General features: G+C 40.7%; 1 protein-coding gene across 1 annotated transcript in view; it reads right to left on the bottom strand.

The window, feature by feature from the left end:
* The window catches only part of col27a1a (collagen, type XXVII, alpha 1a), a 77116-nt gene that overhangs the window by 22300 nt on the left and 29516 nt on the right, over positions 1-25300 (bottom strand). The window contains exons 8-24 of the mRNA XM_042395632.1: positions 21344-21388; positions 18682-18735; positions 18084-18128; positions 16819-16872; positions 15996-16040; positions 12257-12310; positions 10231-10275; positions 5441-5494; positions 5118-5162; positions 3974-4027; positions 3504-3557; positions 2763-2816; positions 2608-2661; positions 2436-2489; positions 2246-2290; positions 227-280; positions 77-121 (exon numbers count right to left, since the gene is read on the bottom strand). Coding sequence (XP_042251566.1) covers positions 77-121; positions 227-280; positions 2246-2290; positions 2436-2489; positions 2608-2661; positions 2763-2816; positions 3504-3557; positions 3974-4027; positions 5118-5162; positions 5441-5494; positions 10231-10275; positions 12257-12310; positions 15996-16040; positions 16819-16872; positions 18084-18128; positions 18682-18735; positions 21344-21388 — 855 coding nt within the window. The remainder of the gene's footprint in view (positions 1-76; positions 122-226; positions 281-2245; positions 2291-2435; positions 2490-2607; positions 2662-2762; positions 2817-3503; positions 3558-3973; positions 4028-5117; positions 5163-5440; positions 5495-10230; positions 10276-12256; positions 12311-15995; positions 16041-16818; positions 16873-18083; positions 18129-18681; positions 18736-21343; positions 21389-25300) is intronic.

Genomic DNA, 25300 nt, shown 5'->3' with positions numbered 1-25300 from the left:
GGATAGATATTTGGATGAATGGTCTGAAAAATTGCAACTACTCGATACAAGAATTGGCAGTTTCGTGGTTTCTTACTCTTTCTCCCATGATTCCAACTTTTCCTGAGATACCAGGCTCTCCCTGCAAAGACAAATATGCTACTAGTCACATTTTTACAATGATACATTCAATATTCTTTACATTTTGAGAAAAGGAGAAAAAAATCTAAGTTTTGTCTTTGTTCACCTTAACTCCCTCTGACCCAATCTTCCCAGGAAATCCTTTTCTGCCCATTCTACCCTGAAAAACGACATAGCACAGAATGATGAATAGTGAATAACGGACATGCACTTTAGTTCAGATATATATCATTAACATTCATCGCGAAATCTAGATGAATATAAAGGATCTGCATGCTTTGAGATGACAGTTTGAAGAGAGTGCTGGGAAGTCATCTGCAGCTGTTGCATCTCACTGTACTGCACATGCCGCTGAAATATGCAATGACGTGTACAGGTATCGTAGATAGCACATTTTGGCAGGCTGTGAAAGTGAGAGAAATTATTGTAATGTTCGTCTCGCACAGACAATAATTCCTGGGGTTAAGATGGGGGTTAAGTGCTTTTTTACCAGCAATAGCTCCAGGTCAGAAATGTCTAAGACAAGCTCCTAAAGACAGAGCTAATTAAATGACTCATCAGTTCCAAAGTTTTACTCCAAAATGTTTGGCAGCTTTCACAAGATAGTGCAGACTCACACTCTATTTCACTCAGAAGCACACAGTAAAAGCAGATTCTTGTTGTAACATGAGAAGTAATATAAGCTGTCTGGGCTTTGTGACCTCTTATCACCTGTTTTACATTCATGTTTGCGTCTGACCACATTAATTGAAGAAAGAAAGAAACACTTAGAGAAAGAACAGAAATTGCACCAAGAGAGGCGGATCAGGAGTAACTGCGTAAGTGTGAAGGATATGATTAAAAAAAGAATGTCTGAGATAAAGCTAAAAGACAGCTGGCTGAGGAGGTGGATGAGGTGGAGGAGTAGGAGGACCTGTGGCACCTGGCCAGAGATCACTCACAGCTCCTGAAGGAGTCATACAGCACTTCCCCTCAGATGGAGGATAAAAGGGGGTGTGGGGTGGGGGGCAGAGTGAAAGAAAGGACAGGATTACTGGGAGCAGAAAGAAATAAAAGATAAGCCAATGAAGAAAAACAGGTAGCATCTGGGATAATAGTGTTGATATGGTAAAACTCCCAGCAAAAGCATTTCTACAATTGCAATGGTCCATTTTCTTTGTAATTCAATAAAGCATTTGTGAAACAAAGTCAACAAGTCTTCTATGTCTGCAGTGGCCTATTAACATCTTCTAGCACTTTATGGCAACTATAAATCTTACCACCTGTAAACATGGTGATGGCAGTTATCACCCCCTGGTGGCCAAGCACAGGGATTGCATGCAGTACTACATAGTGAATCATCCAGAGACATGCTACAGCGTCTATAAAACTGCATATTTATATATCTACAGCTTCTCTCTGCTGCAAACTGAGACAAATCCATAATAATAACCTACTTTATGACCTCAGATACATTTCAGATTAACTCTCACTGTGGCACAAAAAACTTTGGGATGCATAATTGAACCTACAGTAGACAATTAAATTGTATTGCGTACTGTACATGCTGCTGAGTAAAAGTGAGTTACACATGATAAAAACTAAGCCATGTATTGGCTAGTATCACCCATCCAATGCCTATTTTAGAGTTACTTCAGTCGACTTTCACTGAAGACCAGGCAGCTAAAACCATGCAAGGATTTCATTGTGCTGCTAACAACAAGGGAGTGAACTTGTTTGCAAATGGATTAAGCTTCCTACTGCAGTCAGTTGTTTTTCCATATACTCAGTGATATTTCTATCCCTCTCATTGTCTGTCTTTGATGATGAGTTTACCACAGATATAAAAAGGATGAATAAAACCACAAACATGCACATGATAGATGGTTGGATTGTCCAGCATGGGATTCAGTTTAAACAAACATGCAAACTTACATAAGTGCACACACAGACACAAACAAACAAATCCATGTTTCTCTATGACTAAACACACATAAATGTTGTTTTTTCCAACATTACACTGGTGTGGTATGAACAAGCAGGAGTTAAGGTCTGTGCTGCCTAAATTAAAATTAATAGTGATCCCTGTTATCTAATCTTCCTTTCCACCAGCAAAGCAACACTAGGTGTTTGACTAATAACTCACCTCGAGTCCTGTTGGGCCTGGTGGTCCGATTGGGCCCTCGTCTCCCTGGAAACAGATGATATTGATCTTACCATGAATCATGCTTGGGGACACAAAGCAGCCCTTAGCAAAGAGAGGCCTTGTGCCATAAAACTTTTAATGCCTTTTTGGGCTTTGGGGTTGCTCTGATGTGGGTAGACAGTAGTCTTACCTCCAAGCCAGACACCCCACGTGGCCCTGGTAAACCTCTGGCACCGGGCTTTCCCTGGATGGGTAAAAAACAGTCAAATGAATGCTAATGTTTAAAGATAAATCAGGTATCCGTATATATTATTCTGTTTTTGGTTTTGAAACAAATGTCAGTTGATGTTGTTGGTTCTCACCTTTGGTCCTTCAAGGCCGTTCTCTCCTGGTGGTCCCATGTCACCGGGGAAACCCTGTCATGATCAATTAAAAGGTTTCAAGATTTGGTTTTGTCTTGTCTCTCTAAAAGAAAGACTCACACATTCAATGCAGCAATGAAAGTGTAAATACTGACCTCAGGGCCTGGCGGTCCAGGCGCACCATCAGGGCCTCTCTCTCCTTGCTTGCCCTGTAACAAACATGCAAAAAGTATTAAAAGAATAGTTGGAGATTTTGGGAAATGAGCTTATTAGCTTTGTTGCATAGAGTGAGATGAGAAGATCAATACCACAATCTGTTGGTTCAATACACGGCTACAGCTTGCAGCCGGTTAGCTTAGCTTAGCATAAAGACTTGAAACATGAAGTTAACCTGGCTCTGTCCAAAAGGTAATAAAATCCACCTACTAGCACCTCTAAAGCCCACTAACTAACATGTTATACCTTGTTTGTTTAATTCGTACAAAAAACATAGAGCAAAAACTTCCTGGAGTTGGCTAGCAACCTCACAATGACAACAAGGAAGTCACTGCACCCTGCCAAGAAATAGTCCTGCACATAACCTCCTGTAAAACCACAAATAGTTGTGTTTACACTGGCTGGAAACAGTTGGAATTAAACAAACGGATTATAAAGTGCTGGTAGGAAGTTTTTTTTTACCCTTGGATGGAACCTGGCTTGCTTTTTTCCTGTTTTCAGTCTTTATGCTAAGTGAAGCTAACCGGCTACTGGCTGAGAGTGGTATTGATCTTGTTATCTAACTCTCAGCGGCGTAACTCATAAGCGTATTTCCTAAAATGCTGAACAAATCCTTTAAATGAAAATAATTATGTCCACATTTTAGCATTTTAATATATTCCAGGTTATTATAGCCAAACCTGTGGTCCTGGTTTCCCACGGATGCCTGGTAACCCTGGAGCCCCCTGGATGCCCTGTCCAATACAAACACAACCATAAAAACTAAGACAGACAGTCGGAGAGAATTCAGAACCAAAAAGCAGAACCCTAATTTCTTTTCTACGGAAACAGACATTAGACATGCACGACTCTGCTCAGTATTCCTGTTATCTCATGGGACCACTCTGTTCTATTATGCTAAAAGGGTTAGATTTTGCTTACACACAAAGACAAATGAGGAAAGTTTACATAAGAATTTCCCTTAGCTGGACAGAACACATCTGGCTAAGTCATTCTGCAAAGGCACAGTCTGTAACAAAGGCTGTGTAACTCTGGATATGTGTGTCGGATGGGGTATGCAGGGCAGGGGCTGATGAGGGAAGAGAAGGATGTATGAGAGGATGTGTAAGGATTAATTAATATGAACATGTGTGTTGCAGTGGTGATCTACCTTGTCTCCTTTGTACCCGATCTCCCCTTGCTCTCCAGGAATCCCAATTTCACCCTGACGAAGAGAGGAGGAGATGAACACACGCAGGAAGATGGATGAGGTACGGACAGGAAGACAGAGAAATGAAGAACATTAGGGGGAAAGGTAACTTTCTAATTCATCAATCACAGTCAGCTTTTTCAACAGACAATTCTAATTACCAGCTTGTACATTATGAACATTCACACACAATGAATCTAGTTCATTGCATTTGCCAAGTTTTTCATGTGGTGTCAATCTGTCTTATTAAAGGCACTGATGGCTTTTACTCCTTACTGTACACTCACATCTTATAGAATAAGCCAGTGTTCAACGTATAACTAATTACAGACTATATATTATTTTAGCTCTGGTGTGAGTAGCTTACAGTACATAATGTCTGTGTCACTAAGATCTTTCTTAGCTGAAGAAGGTCATTTATGCATTTATCTGATCAATTATCAGGCATGATTTTTTTATTTTACTGTTTGCATGTTCTGGCTCAATGTTTAAATCTCTGATTAAATCTATGAGTCCAATAACATCTTCACAGGTTTTTGTCTTTTATATAGTAACACTTTGTAACATTTATATATAAGTGCTTCTTGCTTAAAGTTTTTAATCTAAAGGAATAGTTTAACATTTTGGGAGGTAAGCTTATTTGCTGTCTTGCCAAGAGTTAGATGAAAAGGTTGATACCACTCTGTTATCTGAGAGTGGTATCAATCTTCTCATCTAACTCTCCATAAGAAAGCAATAGAAATTTTTCCCAAAATGTCAAACTATTACTTTAAAGTTTATTTAACAGACAGCCTCCCTACTTACTGCTTAAAAATGAAAAGTGAGGCAGGTGTAGGTTCTTTTAACATATCATACAATCTATGGATTTCAAAGAAATGACACAGAAGGGACTCATATTGGTGGAAATAAAGAAACCTGTCAAATCTCATGCTTGATATGAGTAGCAACAATCATCTGAAGTTTAATTTCTGTGTGGTTGAAGGTGGAACCTAGTGGAAGCATGCTCTATATCTAAAGGTTGGATAGAGATGACTAGGATGCAAAGGAGTACATATCCATCACATGCTGCTCAAACACAGGCCAATAACAGGAATATTCAGATCACCTTATCACCTTTCAGTCCTGGTTCTCCTGGATTTCCGGGCACCCCCTGGAACAAACACCGACAGATGGGTTAGGAGGGGACCCCACAACCAAACCTCACCAACATTCACCCTCATAGGAATATACTGAACATTGTCTTAAGCAGGAGACTGCATGACATATTTGGCTCCTTTTGAATGGTATTAACCAGCATGTCCTCCAAACTCTGCTTATTGGTTACTCTCTTGTTTTATATAACACATAATATAATTAAAAGGCAGTCCAAATAAGACAATGCAAGATTAGACAGCAAAGGCAACACTTTCCATCTATGTGTGAGATTACCTTCAGTCCATTAGGTCCTGGAAAGCCCATCTCTCCCACAGGTCCCATATCACCCTAATGCCAGAAGAAGGGACAAATAAGAAAGATTCATATTCAGTGACATCACATGCCAACGCGGTATCACGCCAAAGCGTGTAAAACAGATGCAGGTCCACGTTGGTGTCACTGTCATGTTTTGCCTCGCCTAGGCGTGAAGAGCACATGTGGCTGTCTTTCATACTTGCACCACATTAAGAGTGAAAATAATTATCTTTTATGGTGTGACAACACTTTGGTTAAGATCTGGTTTGGTTTAGGCACAAAAACCACTTGGTTAGAGTTATGCACAAATCATCCCTACAAACATTGTTTGGATGGTGGCATGGTGTCCCTAGCCAAAAATGGTTTTGGTCAGATGAAAAACAGCAACATGCACATGAGATACAAATCATGACACTCAAGTCAAATTGCTTTTTAGTGGACATGTGCACATATTTAGAATACAGATATGCACGTGTAAGTGTCAATTTCGCCTTCTAATTAATGGCCTGGTCCAATTATGGTTTATAAACTCTTGTGAGCAGATGTCACAATGTGTCGTCCTTTCCTCCTTCAATAAAGGTCCACCTGGGCCTGAGTTCAAAAACACTTCAAACACTTCTCAAAATTTCACTGTGCAACACATCTATCACACAGTTCAGCATGAGAGTTGAGATCAATGAGCTGAGTTTGAAAAGCAAGAGTTACAACAGGACAGAAACGGAGAGAAATAATGTTGTTGGGTAAGTTTGCTTTTAAAGTTTGCTTTTATGTTGGCGTGTACGTATGTTCTATAACACTCATGTTGATGAGGAGTTCACGCCCATGTTGATCATTGGTTTACATAGAACAGGAACGCCCAGTAGCTACTGACTGCCCAGTAACGTTACTGACTGCTCTATTGTCCTGTTTGTGTACTTTTAAATCAGTGGCTATGCATTTGGTTGTAAGTGCGATTAAACTCACTTTTTGTCAAATTCTTAAATCACTTTACCATTATTTGTGACTTTGATGAAATTAGTGGGGGCAAAATAACAATTGCTTAGTGTTACATTAACATAAGTGATTTGTACCAACTAGATCTTAAAGTGTGGGCTTAGCTGGCGTTTACCTAGCAAGCAATTCAACATCCATGGATGCTAAAAATGTAATGCTGGTAGTGAAACATTTAGTGGAACTTGAAACTGTATTCTTTTTTTTCTTTTTTTTTTAGCTACATAGCAAAATTTTAAAAGAGGGAGAGAAGCTTTGGGAAAAGTCCCCAGAAAAACAACTGCTGTTTTTGTAATCTAGTATTAAACTTTAAAAACCTAAAAATTCATATTCAGAGGAAACAACAAACCAAACATCACATCTCATCTCACTTTGTCATCTGCCATCACTATGTATTGACAGACATAAGGGATTATTTGCGGTGGCTAAATCTTTCTCAAGCAGTACAGTGCCCATTCATATTGTGAAAAAGACATGTGGACACAACCCAATGGTTGTGAATCAACAACATGCCAAAACAACAAGGATATTGCTCTTTCCAGTGGTTTGGTGTCTTTTGAGTGCTGTCATTTAATGTCTGTGACCTACTGTCCTGTGACTACACCCATTCATTTTCATCTCCAAGAAGACGCGCTGTCTGATATGGTGAAGAACATGTGGTTTGGACATGAGAAAAAGAAAAGGTGTCTGGAATCCCAGAAAATGGCTGAAAAAAACAAGGCCCCTTTGAGTGAAGAAGTGAAGCTTGGTAACACAAGTGATAAGATATACATTTCCATTTTTATGTCATTCTCAAGTACACCTAGGAGTGTTATGTCTATGTATGACAAGTGTGCGTTTGTTAATGTATATTCCTCACCAATCAAGTTTTCTACTTAAACTGAAAATATTAAATGAACTTCTGTATTGTGTATATTAAACATAGCTATATGGTATAAATAAACATCTGTTGTTGAGTTTTTCTATTTGATGTTTATTACAAAGCCACCAATTTTTCTAGAATTTTTTTAATGTGACCCAAATGGGTTTTTAAGATTACTATTGTCAAGTTTTTAAAATCCAAAAATATTATTTGTATAATTTATTTATCATTTGCACAGAAATACCTCTGCAGAAAAGTTGTTTCAGTGGAAAAAGGCCACTAGATGGCCAAAAAGAATGCAATACAGAGAAGAAGAAAAATGCGTGTTCTTGTACCCCACGAGCCAATCACAACAGTGAGCGTTCCTTAACAGTGGACGTTCCTGTGATCTACGACCCAACCGAGGCAGTTGAATGCCCCATCGTGGCTACAGTCAGACTCTACTGTTCCAAGTCGTGGTTGGAAACATAAAGCGGTCTCCTTCAGCTAAGTCCACTTCTTGCCATCTATGTATCTAGTCATTGTCACCTTATCTGAACTGTGTCATTTCTCAAACTTGACACTGACACAGTATCCTCTAGTGGATTGGTGTATGTACTACAAGCTTTGGCGTAATACTGGGCTGCACATGCACAAAGTACAGACAAACAAAGGGCTCGCTCTGTGAGTAAACTTCCATGCACTTTGGCATTCATTAAAGGACCAGTGTGTAGGATCTAGTGGCATCTAGCAGTGAGGTTGCAGATTGCAACCAACTGATAACCCATCACCCCACCCCTTTCAAGCGTGTAGGACAACTTACGGTGGCCACGAAACTTGCAAAAAACATGAAAGGCCCTCTTTAGAGCCGGTGTTTGGTTTGTCCATTCTGGGCTACTGTAGAAAAATGGCAGGCAACATGGAAGATGACCTGCTCCCTATGTAGATATAAAGGGCTCGTTCTAAGCTAACGAAAGCAGAACGATTCTTAGTTTCAGGCAATTATAAACTAATCAAAACATACGAATATTATATCCATTTTTGACGATAGATCCCCCTAAATCTTACACACTGGTCCTTTAAATGCAATAAGAATAGGCGTCATTGTCTTGCTTCCAGATTATCCACGGGGCAATCACATTGCGCACAACAGAAAAGAATGGATGATAATATACAATGAAAATTTGGGAGATAAGGAATAGATCATGCAGTCTGAAGCCAAGATTGTGCTTCATCTGAAGCCTGAATCAAATGCTGTGAATGTAATAATTAAATGCTTGAGGCAACATCTGTTTCATCACTGGAAATGGAACCAGCACTATACTGAGAAGGACAGAAAGACAGATTGGCAAGGGAGAACTGTATTTTATTAAGGACCGATTCAAGACTTGATTGGATTATCTGCTTTCTTGTCAGTGTGTGAGAGGAAGAGGGACTATATTTTGGCCACAGTCATGAAATCGCCCTCGAAACGTGTCATCTCTCCGCAGAGAAGCTGAGTAGAGGAGACAACTTCACAGGCTGCTTGTAGTTATCCCATTTTCATTCTCTATTGCTTTGCATTTTCTACTTACAAACACCTACAGGGAGGCCTTGGCTTGGCGTATTGAATATTTAATTCTCTGTGAATGCTGTAGTACCTCCATATGTGACAGAGGATGTTATTGAAGTATACACAGCAAACATGTCGCTTACAATAAGTCATTTAATATGGTGTTGAGATTTGAAACGCTCTTTGGCTCCAGTGCTGCAGGCCTTTAGGGGGCTGACTGACTGTCCCTATCAACCACATTTCATGCTCACCTGTCCAAATTGCAGAAATGCATGAAGAAATTATTATAGTGTGTAATGTTTTTTTATTGATTTCACATTTCTGGGTTTGTTATCAATGCCTGCCACAGCTCCATCATATCAAACCAGGATAAGATGAGGATGGCACATGGCCCAGGACACATATTTTTCACTGCTACTCCAGTTGCAGAATTCTCAAAGAATGAAGAGAAAACCATTTTGACAGATAGATGAAAAAAAAAACTATTTAACAAATGCTGCTATTGAGAGAGCCCCTCTACTTCTTCTTGACTAATTGTCTACACTTTCCCGTCTTCAACAGTGGCCTGTCTTCACTCAAAGCTGAGGCTTACAGTCCCCAGAGAAGGGTGTTTGTATATTTATATCTTTGAAGTGCAGCTCAGTGCTGCTGCTGTGTACTGCATACTGTCAGGGTCAGATGGATGCAGAGGACACAGAGCTTAGAGCAGAGCTGTAATCAGAGAATCCTCCAATTACAGGCCTACTACCACCACCGGTGGCCTAGAATAGACCGGGAGGAGCAGCAGCGACGGGTGAAGACGGGACACGACAAGAGAAACCAGGGAGACATTATAATCAGACACAATTATGTGGCTGTCGGGCTGAGGAAGGCATGGAGGGAAAGGTGATGGGTGGGCAGGGGGGTGTTCCTGTTCAAAAACAGCTAATTAGAGAGAGAGAGAGAGATTCAAGAGGAAAATAAAATGACTTATTAAGGTCTACTTGATTGACAATTAATCAAACAGTGAATCACTGTCATGTTTGTCATAACAGGAAGTGGGAAGGACAAACTGTGCATAATTCAGGCCTTACAGTCACGGTGAAAAATAACTTTCTCTTCCATCTTGGATTCCAAAAAACCATCCACTTTCACTATTTTAAATATGTTTACAGTGGTGAAGAACCTACAGAGCGTGGTTGGTTTCCCACCAAAGTGTCTGGCAGTGTAAATGATGATGAGACCTAATTGAAAGCGTTTTTTCAATTAAGCAGACATATTCTGTTACATTTAAATACAGTCCTTTACAGCTATGTATTTATGGAATGAATGTCTGGGAAAATAAGATGTTTAATCTGAGAAGAGCACGTAGACTACACACAGAAACACACACAAACTACTACTCACAATAAGTCCAAGAACTCCGTTTGGACCGGGGGCTCCCATCTCACCCTAGTCAGAGAGGAGGAAAAAGAGTAAGTGAGATGAAGGGAGAGGGAGAAGGAGCAAGTTTCTGGGGTTATTGGCTCTTTTTTAAACAAACATGCTCAGAAGAGTGGCTCAGTGTTCATCACAGCTTATGAGAGGGGGCTGTGTGCGTGTGCGTGTGTGTGTGTGTGTGTCGGAGGTGAAGGTGGAGAGGGATGTGAGCCCGATCATCCCGCTGTGGCTTTTTCAAATATTCAGGTTCGTTCTCCCTCAAACAACAAAGGGGTGATAGTGAAGGGGTGGCAGCGTCAGTCTGTTGGCCCACCACTTTGTTCCAGACTGAAATATCTCAACAACTACTGAATAAATTACCATGACATTTTGTACAGACATTCATCGTCCCCAGAGGATAAAGTCTGACTTTTCATCTAGCATCATCAGCAGGTCAAAACTTTCATTAAGTCAATGAAATATCTCAATATTTACTAGACGGATTCATTCACATTCATGGTTTTCAAACAATGTATCCTAATGACTGCTGACTTTTCTTCTAGCACCACCATGAGATTAACATTTGTGTTTTTTTGTGAAATGTCCCAACAACTAATGGATAGATTGCCATGAAATTTTGTACAGACATTCGTGTAGCTGCTGCAACAATCAGTCGATTAATCAATTTGATTTGATTAATTCAATTGATTGAAAATGCTAAAATTCTCTGGCTCCAGCTTCTGAAAAAAAAAAAAAAAAAATTCTGGTTTCTTTAGTCCTCTATGATAGTAAACTGCATAACTCCGGGTTGTGGACTGTTGATTGGGACAAAACAAGACATCCCAAGATGGGATGATATAGCTCAAAGCGTCGCTGTGGTGAGTGCAGCCTCACAGAGCTGCTATAGCACGGCTGTAGACTGGTATGTATTCAAGATAAGAGAAGGATTTCCTGCTTTGTCCTACTTTTTTTCCCCCAGAAAAAAACTCAAGAGACAGAAGACAGTGACAGTGGAGCCTTCTCCCTAGTCTGCCCTTATGTTTTTACTACCTTTCGTGAACCCATTGTACAAATGATTCATACTAACAAAGTGAGTCTGATACACGATGCACAATATGTAAGATGAAACCTTACTATCAGGAAAAGAAAAGCAGCAGGGCTAAGAAAGGATTTATTTTTAGTTTTTTAAGAGACTGACGTAAAAACTGAACCATCGGAGAAGTCAGGGATGTGTCAGTAAAGGTTTACTTTAAAGACTGAACATGAATGCACTTTATGGTTATTATGTTTATTGTGTATTTAGTTCTATTTTTTTGTGCTAAAGAGCAACTTGCTAATGTGTGTTTGTCTTTCCACTCTGATGGATGAAGTGCTACATTTGTAAGAATGACAGTGAATTTCCAAAAATAGTGAAAATGCCTAAAATCAAATAATCTGATGTCTTCCATATGGACAGAGACATGCAACAGAGTGACTAACAGTGTCTGCTGACCTATCATTACTGAATTTAGGAATAATTTCTCAAAATGAAATCTTATTACATAATTCACTCTTTTTGGATATCACCCCTTAATACTGTATTGTGTGTCGGTGGCCAGTTTACAGTGGTGAATGGAAAAGTTTGCATTCGAAAGCCAAGCCAGCAGGTTTTGAAAACGAGTGCCAAGTAAAATTATCTACAACAGAGGAAGGGATGGGATGAAATTAAATACGGCAGTAAAGCTTTTCCGGAGCAAACAACTAACTTCAAATAAACCAGAAAAACAGAGGCAAACTGCCGGACTACCAGATGATTTACCCTTAGCACGGCCAAAATGTCACAGTACTACAGTAAAACACCAGGGGGGTGTGTGTATGAGAGAAACCACTGCTCTCAGTTTATGTGTGTGTATGTGGGTAGGCTGTGTGTGTGTGTGTGTGTGTGTGTGTGAGCATGTTTGTGTGCATGAATGTGGATGGTTCTGTTTTTATGTAGGTGTGTGACTGTGTGTGGGTAACAGGGAGTGTGACATACTGGCTCTCCATCTGGTCCGGGTGGTCCTCTCTCCCCAAAGTCCCCTGGAAACCCCTGAGGACAGAGAGAGTAGCTTTTACGTTCGGCTGCACACGAATAACGACAATCAAACATCCAATAAATTTTTAAAGTGTCCTATTGCTTTAACTACTCTCTGCTTCATAAAACCTGCAATGACTGATTTTTTGGACCAGTTGGGGGCAGCAGAAACAAGTTGTGAACACAACACTGACATATTATCACTTTTTAAGTTGACATGGCAAGATTGTTAGCAGACAGTTCTTAACATCCATCAGATATGGAGCAACATTAGCATTCATTTGGAGTTATGTGTCTGGTCACTCCTTTTAGCTCAGTTTTTGCTCTTCACTAACTCCTAAGGGAAATATCTGGCTCTTCAGCTTGTAAATGCTCTGCTACGTTCACTAACTAGTTGCTAACTGTGTCTCTCTGTTTGTTGCAGGGCAGTTAGCGTCCAGTAGCTTTTTTTAAGAGCTTTTCTGAAAACAGCTGCCTGCTGCATCTTAAAATGATATTATGAGAGAAGTGAAAGTGAACCAAAATTAGTAAAGTTACAGCTCATCCAAAACGATGAGCTGAAAGATGCTTTAAAGCTCTTTACAGCTGAGCTTAAAAGCAGAGCCAGGTGGGTTCATAACTATCAGCAAATCCTTTCACATATAAATCATCATGCATTGTTAATATAAACATATGGATTATAGCCACTTTAATCTATAGCAAACATAGTTAAATGCCTTGATTTTGCAAAAATTGCCATGATAACAAAACCCCCGGTCACATCCCACATTACAGAAACTCATTGTGAAATACGACAAAAAATGCTTTTCATTGGGAGAGGAGGTGTTTAAATTATGGTCCTTCAGTGCCGCCAATGCAAAGGTAGAATAAATCTTTTGTGCTAAATCATGGAGTAAAATTTACATCGTATGTTTTCATAAATACCACTGCTACACAACTAAGAGTGCTGCTACTGTAATTGCACAGCAATTATGACAATTTCAGTGAGTCAAATATAACATTAGACATAAAGTAATTTGAAATATGTACAAACTAAGACCATAATGGCCCCATTAGAAGCATTAAATCTATCAGCTGTAGGGCGTGGGTAGCCAACTATTCTACTTAGGCTGAGTATACTCTTGAAATGTAACAAAAAAGACCAGCAGCCAAGTAATTATTGTGTCCATTTAGCGGTAAACGAGAAGCTAATCTGAGCTACACTAACAGCTGGTGGCATTGCAAAGAGAAACCACATCTGCAGAAAGCACGAGGGCCTACGCATTTTAAACCCAGACCTTCCAGAAACACTCATAATGGCTAGGTTCTGCTATTGTGGCCTCCACACATTGTTTCAAAAATGATAATTACCGTAGATACCTCCGGTAAATGGCTTCTATTTTTGCAGGAGTAAAGATGTTTTAGATATACAGCGTGTATACTTATTTTAATCTCTGACTTGCTGTAGAAATAGAATCTGCTGACTAAATGTAACTCTTTGTATTATAAGGGCATCCGGTCTGAAATATTTGACATTTTAACTTCATACTCAAACAACAATAAATCCTTGTGACTAAATAAATCCCTAAATCTAATGACACATCCCACCAGGTCAATGAAGCGATTATAACTACACTGAATGCTGTAATTGCACTTTCAAGAAAAAAAGTCTTTTCTGTCACTACTAGGCTATTGGAGGACATTTGAGACTCCTCCAAAAAGCATGTCCGAGCAGGGTCAATATTATGCATGGGACAGCTTTATGATACTAAGAAATTGTGCACAGTGGGAGAAACACAGAAATCTATGAAGCATGACAGGGACCCAAAGGATGAATCATACAGTTGTCATCACTGCCGTACAAACTAAGGACAAATGTGGGAAACGTAGCTTTGCCAAGTACAGCACTTAAAAAAAGTCTTTGAAGAGAGTCAAATGAGCCTTAAGTGTATCTGTGCTTTTACATGATGTAAGAGTACCCTGTTCTTCAGCTTTAACATCAAAAAAGGATCACACAACAGCAGCGCACACTGTCGGATCCTTGGGTAATGTGAAAGAGCTGCTTCTGATGAGCCTGATAAAGACAACCTCCAAAAAAAACATTTTTGATTGCATGATTACAACAAAAAGTTCAGTTGAAATGCAGAACAGTTGGCGCCACACTTCGGAAACTTCTGTTTTTTTAATGCTCTCCAGTGTTTTACATATCTATTCCCTCATCATGCTTTGTTGACTGTGTGTGTGTGTGTGTGTGTGTTTCCTCGACAGAGTACAAGCGCTGTAGTTATGGTCATTAAAATCTCTGGCTCTGGTTGAGGTGCTGCTGCTGTTCTTTCTCCCCCGTCTGGGGATGATCTCTCGGGGATCATCTTGTAACTGTCCTAGCTTTCCATTTTTCCATGCAGGAGCATTGAAATCAGATGGCGACGATTGTGATGATTTGTGTGTTTTCCAGTCACATTAACAGGTCAGATAAAAGGGCTGGAGCAGTCAAGATGGCCTTTTACAGATGTTAAACTGATTAAAATCAAAAGACTGCTCTGCTACTTTCTTCTCATGACAGTAGTGCTATTTAGTATTAATATGCATGTGTCCCTCAGTGTGTGTGCGTGCCTGTATTGTAAATAATGTTATGCATGGTCATACATGATTACTATTTTCTTTTTTGCCTTGAAAAGCAGAGCTGCTGCTGTCATAAAACCATCCAGGCATAAAACACCAAGCTGTGATGGCAGCACTTACATTTTTAGTTTTGCATAACCTGTGCCAAAACTGTGAAATGGCTTTAAACAGGGTTTTAGTTGCAGAAAAGTGTCTTATAAGCATTAATCAGCTCATGAGTCTTCTAATGCCGCCCAATTGGAGTGAGAATAACACACACACACAACACAAATATGTTTAACAATGTCTCACACATGGTGAATTTGCATCCACAGCTATTTCGTAAACATTTGTCTAATTACAGAATAAGCTGCAGTTCCAAAAGCCTCACAGTAAATGGACACTGGCTTGCGTTTGTTCAGAAATTTTAGTCTATAAATGCCTTATTTACCAAAAAGCCAATAAGCAACAGCTGCAGAATGATCTCAGCAGTGTTTTTCAGGGTTACACACTTTTTCTTAAACACTCTGTCAAACTGACTTTGAACACTATCTGACACACACAGCAGAACCGACAGCTTCCTCCAAATGGCTTGGCTCCATGCTGGGGGGGACCAAAAGCCCTTTACTCCAACAAAAGCCTTTTTCTTGTTGTATCCAAGACCTCGACATGCGGCTGGTGGGACTCCACGGTATTCAGGCTGCAGTTAACCCTTCCAACAGCAATGGAAATACTGAGCTGACTCAAGCAATGACGTAAATGCAGACCCTATAAATTGTCACATGTGTAGGTGTCGGAGTCTTTGCATCAAAAGCTTTCGATATGACCCAAATAGAAGAGGGAATTATAAAGCTTCAACATAATGTAAATTTATATCATTGCCTCATTTGAACAGGGTTATAAGCATATACTGTAGCAATGATATCTTAAATCAAAATATTGGAGGAAAATATTGATTTGAATGTTGTTTGACATGTGTCACCATCTCCCAAAACTCTTGTCATTCAAAGGTCGTTAAAAACATACGATACATTTAAAATCAACTGAAAACACACCCAGCACAAGTCATCATCAACTTTTGGAAAGATTATCTGTAAAGTATGTTGAGACAAAACTTTACCGGCCTACCCATCTTGCCCCTCTTCCCTGGTTCACCGGGAATGCCCTGGAAATCAAAACAAAGAGACAGAGAGAGCAGAGACGGGATAGAAAAGATAGCAGGACGGGGGGAAGGAAAAGGTTCAAGGAAGGCAGAAACAAGTAAAACAAAGAAGGAAGAGAAAGACAGACATCATGTAAAAACAAAAACATATCAAAACCAAAACATAACACTCTTGGGCATGACTGATTCAAGCCCAAAACACACATTTAAGAAGCAATAGGTGTAAGCCTCTCTCAACTCCTGCTTAAACAGATGTGAGGAACAGCTGACTACAGCCGATCCAACATTTTCCCAGCCTATTATGAGGGATTTACGTCTCCACCTCTCTTGTACATATATACTGTATGTTAAATAAACAACAGCTTCTCCTGGGAGAAGATAGTCAGACACCGTCTGTTGTGTGCAGCTAAAACAAGAGCCACTTTGCTGGCCCAGCCGGCTGGCAGTGAAGGGGTCCTGATTACAGCTTGCCTTGCGCTGACGCAACCCTCTGGAGCATGTCATAAGTACGCTAATCACTCCATGTTTTAGAGACTGCACAGAAGGCGGAGGTCTTGATGAGTTCAGCCAGTTCAAAGGCTCTAAAAAGGGGCTTTTATCATATGAGTCATCAACACTCCAAGACAGCCTTATACAGCAGCATCTCGAACAGCTGGGGACTGTTCTCGCATTATAACAACAACAAGACAGCTGAATGAAATAGCAGAAGGGACACTGTTGTCATCTTATAGGCCATTATAGACTGTGCTTGAGAGAAAATATACATTTGACAAGAACTCACTCTTTCGCCATCAGGCCCAGGCAGGCCAAAAAGCCCTGGGATTCCAATGAAACCCTGCAGGAGAGGAGAGGAGAGGAGAGGAGAGGAGAGGAGAGGAGAGGATGATAGGAGAAAGAGGAGAGGATGATAGGATGTGAGTATCTGGATGCCATAAATGCAGCAGGAGGAACAGCAACTTCTATTGGCTCAAGGACTGGGTTTCAAGGGTAGATGGTCCAGCATGGATAGGGTGGGCTCCCATGAAGAACCAAGCCATGAGGCAAGTGTATATGCCCATGGACTGCATGGTGCTGGCTTCCACGATGTAGTCCAAGGGCACATACCCTCACGCCAGGGATCTCTGAAGATAGCCAGGGCATCACACTGGGCTGTCGGTGCAGGGGAGACACACAAGGAAAACAAGCACAAACACCACAACAATTGAACACTTGAGATGCTCGTTTCAGGCAAGCACGAGTTGAGTTGGACACAATATGGAGCATGCTGCAAAAAGAGTGTGCAAAATATGTGGATAGGTGGCTCAGAGAGAAAGAGAGAGAGAGAGAGAGAGAGAGAGAGAGAGAGAGAGGACTAGAATGCCTCCTTAAGACAGCAGGGCCTCATACGGAGCTTAAACAGGAAATTCCAGCCAGTGGGGGCAGGGGAGGCTTTGGAGCAGCCAAGGGGAGCTGATAAAGACCCTTTATTGGAACGCAACATAAACATCACAGTTTGTGCGTGTGATGATGTGTTACTTTGTTTTGTGTACGTAAAGGGTGTGTGGTTGTACGCGGATGCTTATCAACAGCCAGTCTTTCAGTAAGCGTCTGTATACGGTAATATAATGTTTACACTACAAGTAAAGGCTCCTAAGTTTAGCATACTATTAATATTGCCACACCCCTGGTGGAGTGAATGTGTTTATGTGTGCAAAGGTGGATGCTGGTGCACCTAAGTGCACCAATACATACATGCATGCACACGTTGTTGCATGTAAGTGTAATATATACATGCATACGTGCACTTTGCTGCAACTACATGTTTACAAAATACCTCAAAATACCAAGTTGTTAGTTTGCAACCTTTCATTAAACAACTTGCAGTGTGTTTTTAACTGTGTTTTACAGCCTCCTATAAATCTTGTGTAGTAAAGAGTGTCAGTGAGCTGTCAGGCCGACAGTATAAACATATTCACCGCTCCTGTCAAAGCACCAATGTTAGTAATTTAGACAGATAAAATCAAAGTTGAACAGCACTTTTGAAGGGGAGAAGTTGAGTTAACTTACCCGAACGCCTTTAGGCCCCACTGGTCCTATAGGCCCTGGTAAACCCTGAAAAACAAAGAGAGGAATTTTATTTTATTTTAGCAGCTCAACACTTTCACTGGTCTATAACTGAATTACTGTAATGTTTACCTAAATACACTGTGCATCATGATGGCATTTAGAAATGTAAGCCAAAGACTGCAACTCACAGTTTATTATTAAAATGAAGTGATACGATCTAAATTGCAACCAGTTTGTTTAATATGTAAAATTCAATTAATTTAGTTCATAAATCATTTGTGTGACACATTGTAAAGATGCCAGGAACACACTAACAGGTAATCCTCTACAATATAATACTTTCCTTTACAAAATATAAATGCAATAAATGCTCCATTTGAGCCTGATGGTAATTTTATGAGGCAGTAGCTGCTTGTGATGTTGTTGTCTTGGACCACTTTATATTTGAAGACATTCCAACTCCTCTATACTCAAATATTTTCCCCCCCAAGCAGAGCTCGAAGTCAGCTGTTCAACATAACCTAATTCCACTTGGCCCTTTGCCCTTACTATGGCCCTGACTACAACTGTACCAGTCACAGCAGAGGATTTACTGCACCTGCCTGCCAGGATAACCTTTGGCACCTGGGCTTCCGACTGGACCTTGCTCTCCCTGCAGGGAAGAGAGAGAGAGAGAGAGAGAGAGAGAGAGAGAGAGAGAGAGAGAGAGAGAGAGAAAGAGAGAGAGAAAGAGTGAAAGAGAGAGAGAGAGAGAGAGAGAGAGAGAGAGAGAGAGAGAGAGAGAGAGAGAGAGAGAGGTGGGGTGGGTGATCAAAATTACTGTACTGTAACACAAACACACAGACAGGCCATTCTGCACAGTAGCAGACAGTTTTCAAAGAGGCAGACAGAGCAGAGGGGATGAACTATAATGAGGACATGAACAGTTGTTTTAGCTGGTGCACTACTGCTGTCATATCACTGTCATGTCACCTGCATGTACATTATTTACTGGCATGAAGCTGGCGATGTGATGATAAGAGCGTTTATCATAAGACGGCGGAAATTTGTCAACTGTCATAAATTTGACATTTAAACGTTTTAAACTGTTCATGCACAGAATTTATCACTTTAATATCTCTGGTTGTATTACATGAGTAGGGAAAATGCTGTAAATCAATGAGCAACTACTGTTGGATTTACAGGATGGATTTTGGCATTTATGTGATGAAGGACTGTGATTTGTCAGTGTCAGAGCATAAATCTGTCTTTTTGTTGAAGGAACTGCACTACTGAATTTGAACTTTTCTGAATTGCTTTTATGTTCAGTACTGAGATTTGTGTGATTATTGCACTAATGAAATTGTGTTGAAATGGTATAATAAACTGTATACTTTCCACTGCACTTGCTATTTGTTTTGTGTGGTTGTTTTTTTTTTGATAAAACTTTATTTATTTAATATTGTGGGGTGTAAAGTAAAGACAGACTTGCAGCCTTTGTGCAACAAACTACACAAAACAAAAATACCTAAAATAAAACTATTACATGTCAGGAGAGAGTCTCTCAACTGAATTTTCACAAAATGTACAAAATCACAACATCTTGTGTATGAATATTGTGATATAAAATTACATATTTATACATTGTGATAGGGGGTTTTATCCATGGTTCAAGGACTCATCTAGCAAACTTTTCAGATGTGGTCTGTGCAAGAGGCTAATTGAGAGTTTGGTTTGTATATGCGTGTTTGTGTGTGTGTGTGTGTGTGTGTGTGTGTGTATGTGTGTGTGCATGTGAGTGTGAGTAAAGCATAACACACACACTAACAGAGGCAGGTTGTGTCCAAAATTCACAGAGCGCAAATGTGTCCATGTATAACTTCCTTTGACACACTCCGGACGTGAAGCCATGCGCAGTGCTTGCCGTTCACTCTCTTGGATAAATATAGTGCATAATGCAGCCAGTTAAAACCAGACAAGAATTTGGCTGAGTGAGGTTTGGACCTTTAACTGCCCGGCAGCCAAGAGGGGCTCTGAGCACGGCCCGTGGTGTATTACAGTAACAAAGAGTCATCGACACTTTATGCAGACCAGCTGGCCTTTGCTCGCAATAGCTGGAGAGCATACACTGCCAAACAGTTGTGCTTATTAGTTAGTCACTAGTGATTCAAACTCAAGGCTCGAGCCGTGATCAGGAGCAGAAGCTCTGTGGGAAAGAGGGGGGCGTTCGAGGACGCACAAAGTGGAAGGACATGGTGGTAAGAGAAGAAGCACTCCTTCTCCGTGATGAGTAGTGCGGGAATTCCCTGCACTGGTGATGTCACGTTACACAGGGACTTACTTAAAATTGTGTGACAATGAGGAGAATGTTCCACTCTGCTTTCCATGACTAAGACCTTTACTTAATACCACCAGTAGTATGACCCGGCCCGACTGAAAATAGCTCTGGATACGGAGCTGGATGCTCCATACTTAAAATAGTCCTTTTGGGCTGGAACAAACAGCTTGAGTCATGTCTCCTCCCACTTGTAGCAACGGATGAAGGAGTTTATTGAACTGTGTTTCCTCAGTTACAGGACAGAGGGACAGATAGAGGAGGAGGAAACAATAGGAGGAATAAAATGCACGCTAGAGGTTAAAGCGACCGAACATTTAATGGCAAGTGGCGGAGACAGGTCCACAGAAAGAAACATAGGCAAAGTTTCTCCTAAAGCAGCTGTGATGGTTGTGAGTGTGTCACTGTTGGCCTAGTTGGCTTGTTCCTGTTTCTTTTCTCTCGGTTTTTTCCTCTCTTTGGCATCACTTTCTGATATCCTGCAGAGCATCGCTGCAGCACAGCACTTTGGCCAGATGTCTGTCCTCACCAGTGCTTCATAACAGGCTAATCTAATCTGGCCTGCAGGCATGCTTGGTGTGTGCGCACAAACACACATGTACACGGAATTGAGAAGTTAGTGACCTGGGAGTGGATGAGCTTTTAAAGAATGAGGTGAGACGTGAGAATATGAGGGATTAGTCATTGATAAGGGCCTTGATGGTAGACACCGCAAAAGCTGGACATTTCTAGAACACTCATGAAGGTTAACACATTAGGATAGGATAAAGATAGTCTAGCATTACATCATGTCTTGCACTAGCATGAGTTCTGAATATGAGAGAGAATTGGACTTTTTTCAAGAGTAATATTAGTGCGAAGAACAGCAAAAGCGTGGGAGAGCAACATCTACAGAGTATCAAAGCCATGGGAAAAAAATAGCTACGAAATGGATAAAGATACTTACAGGCTCTCCAGGGAGTCCAGGTGGACCAGGGTAACCTTTCTGTCCCTAAAGAGACAAACATACACAAGAGATGAAGCATAAAATAATGGCTGAAAATAGAGATGTGAAAGAAAACACACAAATTCACAGTCGAGGAAAAACTTGACAAGCACGAGACAAGTTTTCCCTCAGTGTGTGGCTGACAAGTGGAGTTTTGTGCAAAGTAAAATATGCATGTTAACGCTAACAGTACCGACAGACAAGTTCAGTGCCATATGCAAGGAATCAATCTGCCCGACTGTCAAGGGATCAGACTTTCCACTGGCAGTGTTCACAGAGAAATGGTGCTGAGGAGGCCGTGCCAGGACCATGGCATGTTGAGGATATAAATGCCTTCCTGTTTGAGTCAGATAGCAGGTCCCTCCCTCAGCCTGCAGAGCAGACTACACTGAAAACAGCCTGACATAGTACTTTTGCTGACTCCAGCAACATAGACCCCCCGCCAACAAAGAGAGGAGGAAAACTAAATCAAAGGTGGGAATACATGCCTTTCCAAACCACAGTTTGATGGAGTGAGAGAGCAAGAGAAAAAAGAAAGGAAAGTGGGGGAAAAGCACCAAAATAAAAACAGAAGGGCAAAGAAAGGAAAGACTCCTGTTGTCCCGTTTTCCTAAACCACAGCTCCAGAGAACCAAGCCAAGACTCCCAGAGTTCCTGTAAACCATCCTTTAGCCCTGTCATCTGACTTCAGCAGGGGAAGAAGACACAGCTTCCCTCCACTCATTACATTACACGATCACTCTCACTGGCTTACACCTACATGTACAAACAGCATTATACTCCACATTCAGTGCGTGTACAGCAACTGTGTCATTAATAAGTTTGTTATGCAATATTGTAATTGAAATAAATAAGAATTCTGCACAACTCAAATAACATTTTCATCACAGACTTAATCTTTAAACATCATACTGTTCTCTGAGATGTTGCCAAACTTCCTTTGGGGGAACCTCTATGTGTCACTATCACCTCACATCAGCTGTTGCACATCATCAAAACACCACTAGGAGGAGACGCTTGGAGCGGGGATGAAAACACATGAGCAATACATATTAAACAAACAGAGATGTCAACAGGTGCTGACAGACCGCTGCTGTAATACAGCGAAACTTGCAGGAACTTGAGTGTGTGTTTTCCATGTTTTTGTGAAAGCTCTATTGGTAAGCAGTGTTTTGGAGAGAAGCAGGGATGGTTGCGTTTGCAGACACATGGCGCCCGTGCCTGACCTTTTCCATTCGTAAATTGAACCACCGTGATGTTGAATCACTATACCACTATAACACTGTGTGTGTTGATGAATTTATGTGTCTGAATCTGAATGTCTTTCTATTTATACGGACCTTTGCTATTTCTTTTAGATCTATTTCTGTTGTGTTTCAATCCACTTCTAACATGTGTTTTTCAGGAGATGTAGTGAACCAGTGCCATTCTCATGGCATGTTAACACATGTGTGCAAATATATGAATAGACAGGCAGAGAAACACACACACACACACACACACACACACACACACACACACACAGATACATGTACACCGTCATCTTATTACATGGCTTACTTATAGTACAAACATGTGTAGCGGCTTATGTTCTCAAGCTTTGCTGTGAGGTCTACCAGCTACACACACACACACACACACACACACACACACACACACACACACACGCTGTGGGTCCTGGGTATTAACCATAGCCTCCCAACCCCAGCTAGACCATCTCAGATCCTTATCTCACTCATTATAAGCTTGCTAATGAGAGCGGCCATTCCCACCGGTCCGCCTGTGTTTACAATGCCACTTGCTTAACGAGCATGTGTGTTCAATCAGATAAACCCACCAGAATGCTTTTCATTTACAACAGCTCCCAGGTAGCACCCTGTAAGCACTTTTTCCCCCTCATCCTATCCCACTAAGCCGAGGAGTGCCTCAGGGAATGCTAAGCGCATTTTGGTAGCCATAAAATAAAAGACATATTGTGTCTACCAATGACATGTCATTCCTCTGAGAGGGCACTGACTTGTTACCAGCCACTCTGTACATACTTAACTTTGTGGGTGTTCAAATAAGCACAGGCCTCATGTCTGCTAACACCACAAATGATGAATATGTGTCTTCCACTGCCTCCACTGGGCAGCACCCTGGAAGCTTAAATATACCCCTCAGCTCATTAATCTCCGCTTTCATCTTTCTGCGTCTCCAAAATCACTCTTTAGCATGGAGCCAGACGATTGCTCAGAGCAATCGTCTGGCTCCAAGCATGGTGCTGCATGTACAGCAGAACATAAACCCTACATGCGGATGTCTGGCGGGTACAGACGTAACAAACAACTGCGTTAACTTAACCGGACAATTTTGTTGAAATCTATCCGGCGGAAAAACATCCCTCATCTCATCCCTGTCTGAACCGCAATTTCAAGCAGCATGTTTGCTTGCATGCAGTATAACTATTAAAGTACAAGCATGCTGGTAGACAGGGCCTGCTTGGACATGATTTGTTGTACTTCTTGTGAAACATGCAAAGAAAATGATGGTTGATTTGAATTCTCCCATAATTGCAGTGATGTTGAGCATGTGGGGTTGTTAGTTTGAACAGTGGGCAGGACCTAAATGGAGAGAGTTTGGTTTCAGACAGATTAATGTCAGATTAATGTCGTTCTATAAACTGTCTTGCATAAATGAATGAAACGAGTAAGATTAATGCGCTGTCTAGCCCCCGTAGGGAAATTACAGTATATCGACATACTTTATATTCATAGGATGTTCTTGTTAGGAGAACTATGGTTTGGATTTCGTTTGAAAGGAAAATTATCTGTATAAAATCTCAACTGGGGATAAAACTTGCCTATCTACTGTGAAGACTAATTTATAATACATTTGCATACACACACATACATTTTCACAAAGTGCTAAGAAGCAAGTAAAATCAGTGGTCTTCTATGCACTGTGTTGTCTGGAAACTGTGCGTACTGTGCCGGAGCACATTAGAGATCACCATCGTTGACCCTTAAACTCACACATGTATGTGTGCCACATGTATGGCACATATGTGAAAAGCACATGGACATGTAGACTCTTATTTTAAACAAGGATCCAAAACAATGTGTCTCCAGACAGTCATATTTTCCCACAATGTAGCATGCTAAGCACTGAGTCTACATGAGTGTTTATGGACTAGTTGACAGCTGTCTAGATGCTTATTGACTCTCTACGATGATGGACCTTCTGGGACAAAACTGAAATCTCACTTTTGCTCTTGTAGTCTTCATATAGTAACTGTCTGTAACCTTCTCCTGATATCATGTTTTTCTTCAGATAACTTGATGACTGTTAAAATGGACAGGTTGATTAATTTATTTAGATAATTAAACTTTCACTGTACATTGATGACATAGTGATGTCTCACCCAGAGCAGGTACAGGACAACCTGCATCTGCTTGGGAACAACTGCCAGAACCAGGCTGACAAAATACCAATGTTACAGTATAAACTTTTTTTTTTTTAAAAGACAAAGACATCAGTTCAGTTTCAGCAGCACTACATACAACACTGTATATCTACATCTAGTAAAGTTCCTCAATACAAAAACAAATTTTTTATAACAATGAGGCATTGCACTGTAATAGTGGGATAAACTACACCATAACCAGAACCACACTTGCACCATGTATGGTGTTCCACTCAATAACCAAGGCTAAATTACATGGGAAAAGCATATAAAAAACCCAACTTTGGCTCTTTAAAGGAATAGTTTGACATTTTAGGAAATATGCTTGTTTCCTTTTTTGCTTAAAGTTGGATGAGAATATCAATACCATTCTCATGTCTGTATGTTAAGAATGGAGTTAAATCCAGAAGGCTATTAGTTTAGCTTAGCATGAAGACTGGAAGCAGGGTGAAATAGCTAAACTCCTCCAAACT

The sequence above is a fragment of the Thunnus maccoyii genome, chromosome 19 (genome assembly GCF_910596095.1).
Source record: "Thunnus maccoyii chromosome 19, fThuMac1.1, whole genome shotgun sequence".
In the NCBI taxonomy this organism is placed as follows: Eukaryota; Metazoa; Chordata; class Actinopteri; order Scombriformes; family Scombridae; genus Thunnus; species Thunnus maccoyii.
The sequence above is the reverse complement of the archived record's forward strand: the minus strand, read 5'-3'. Positions and strand labels throughout refer to the sequence as shown.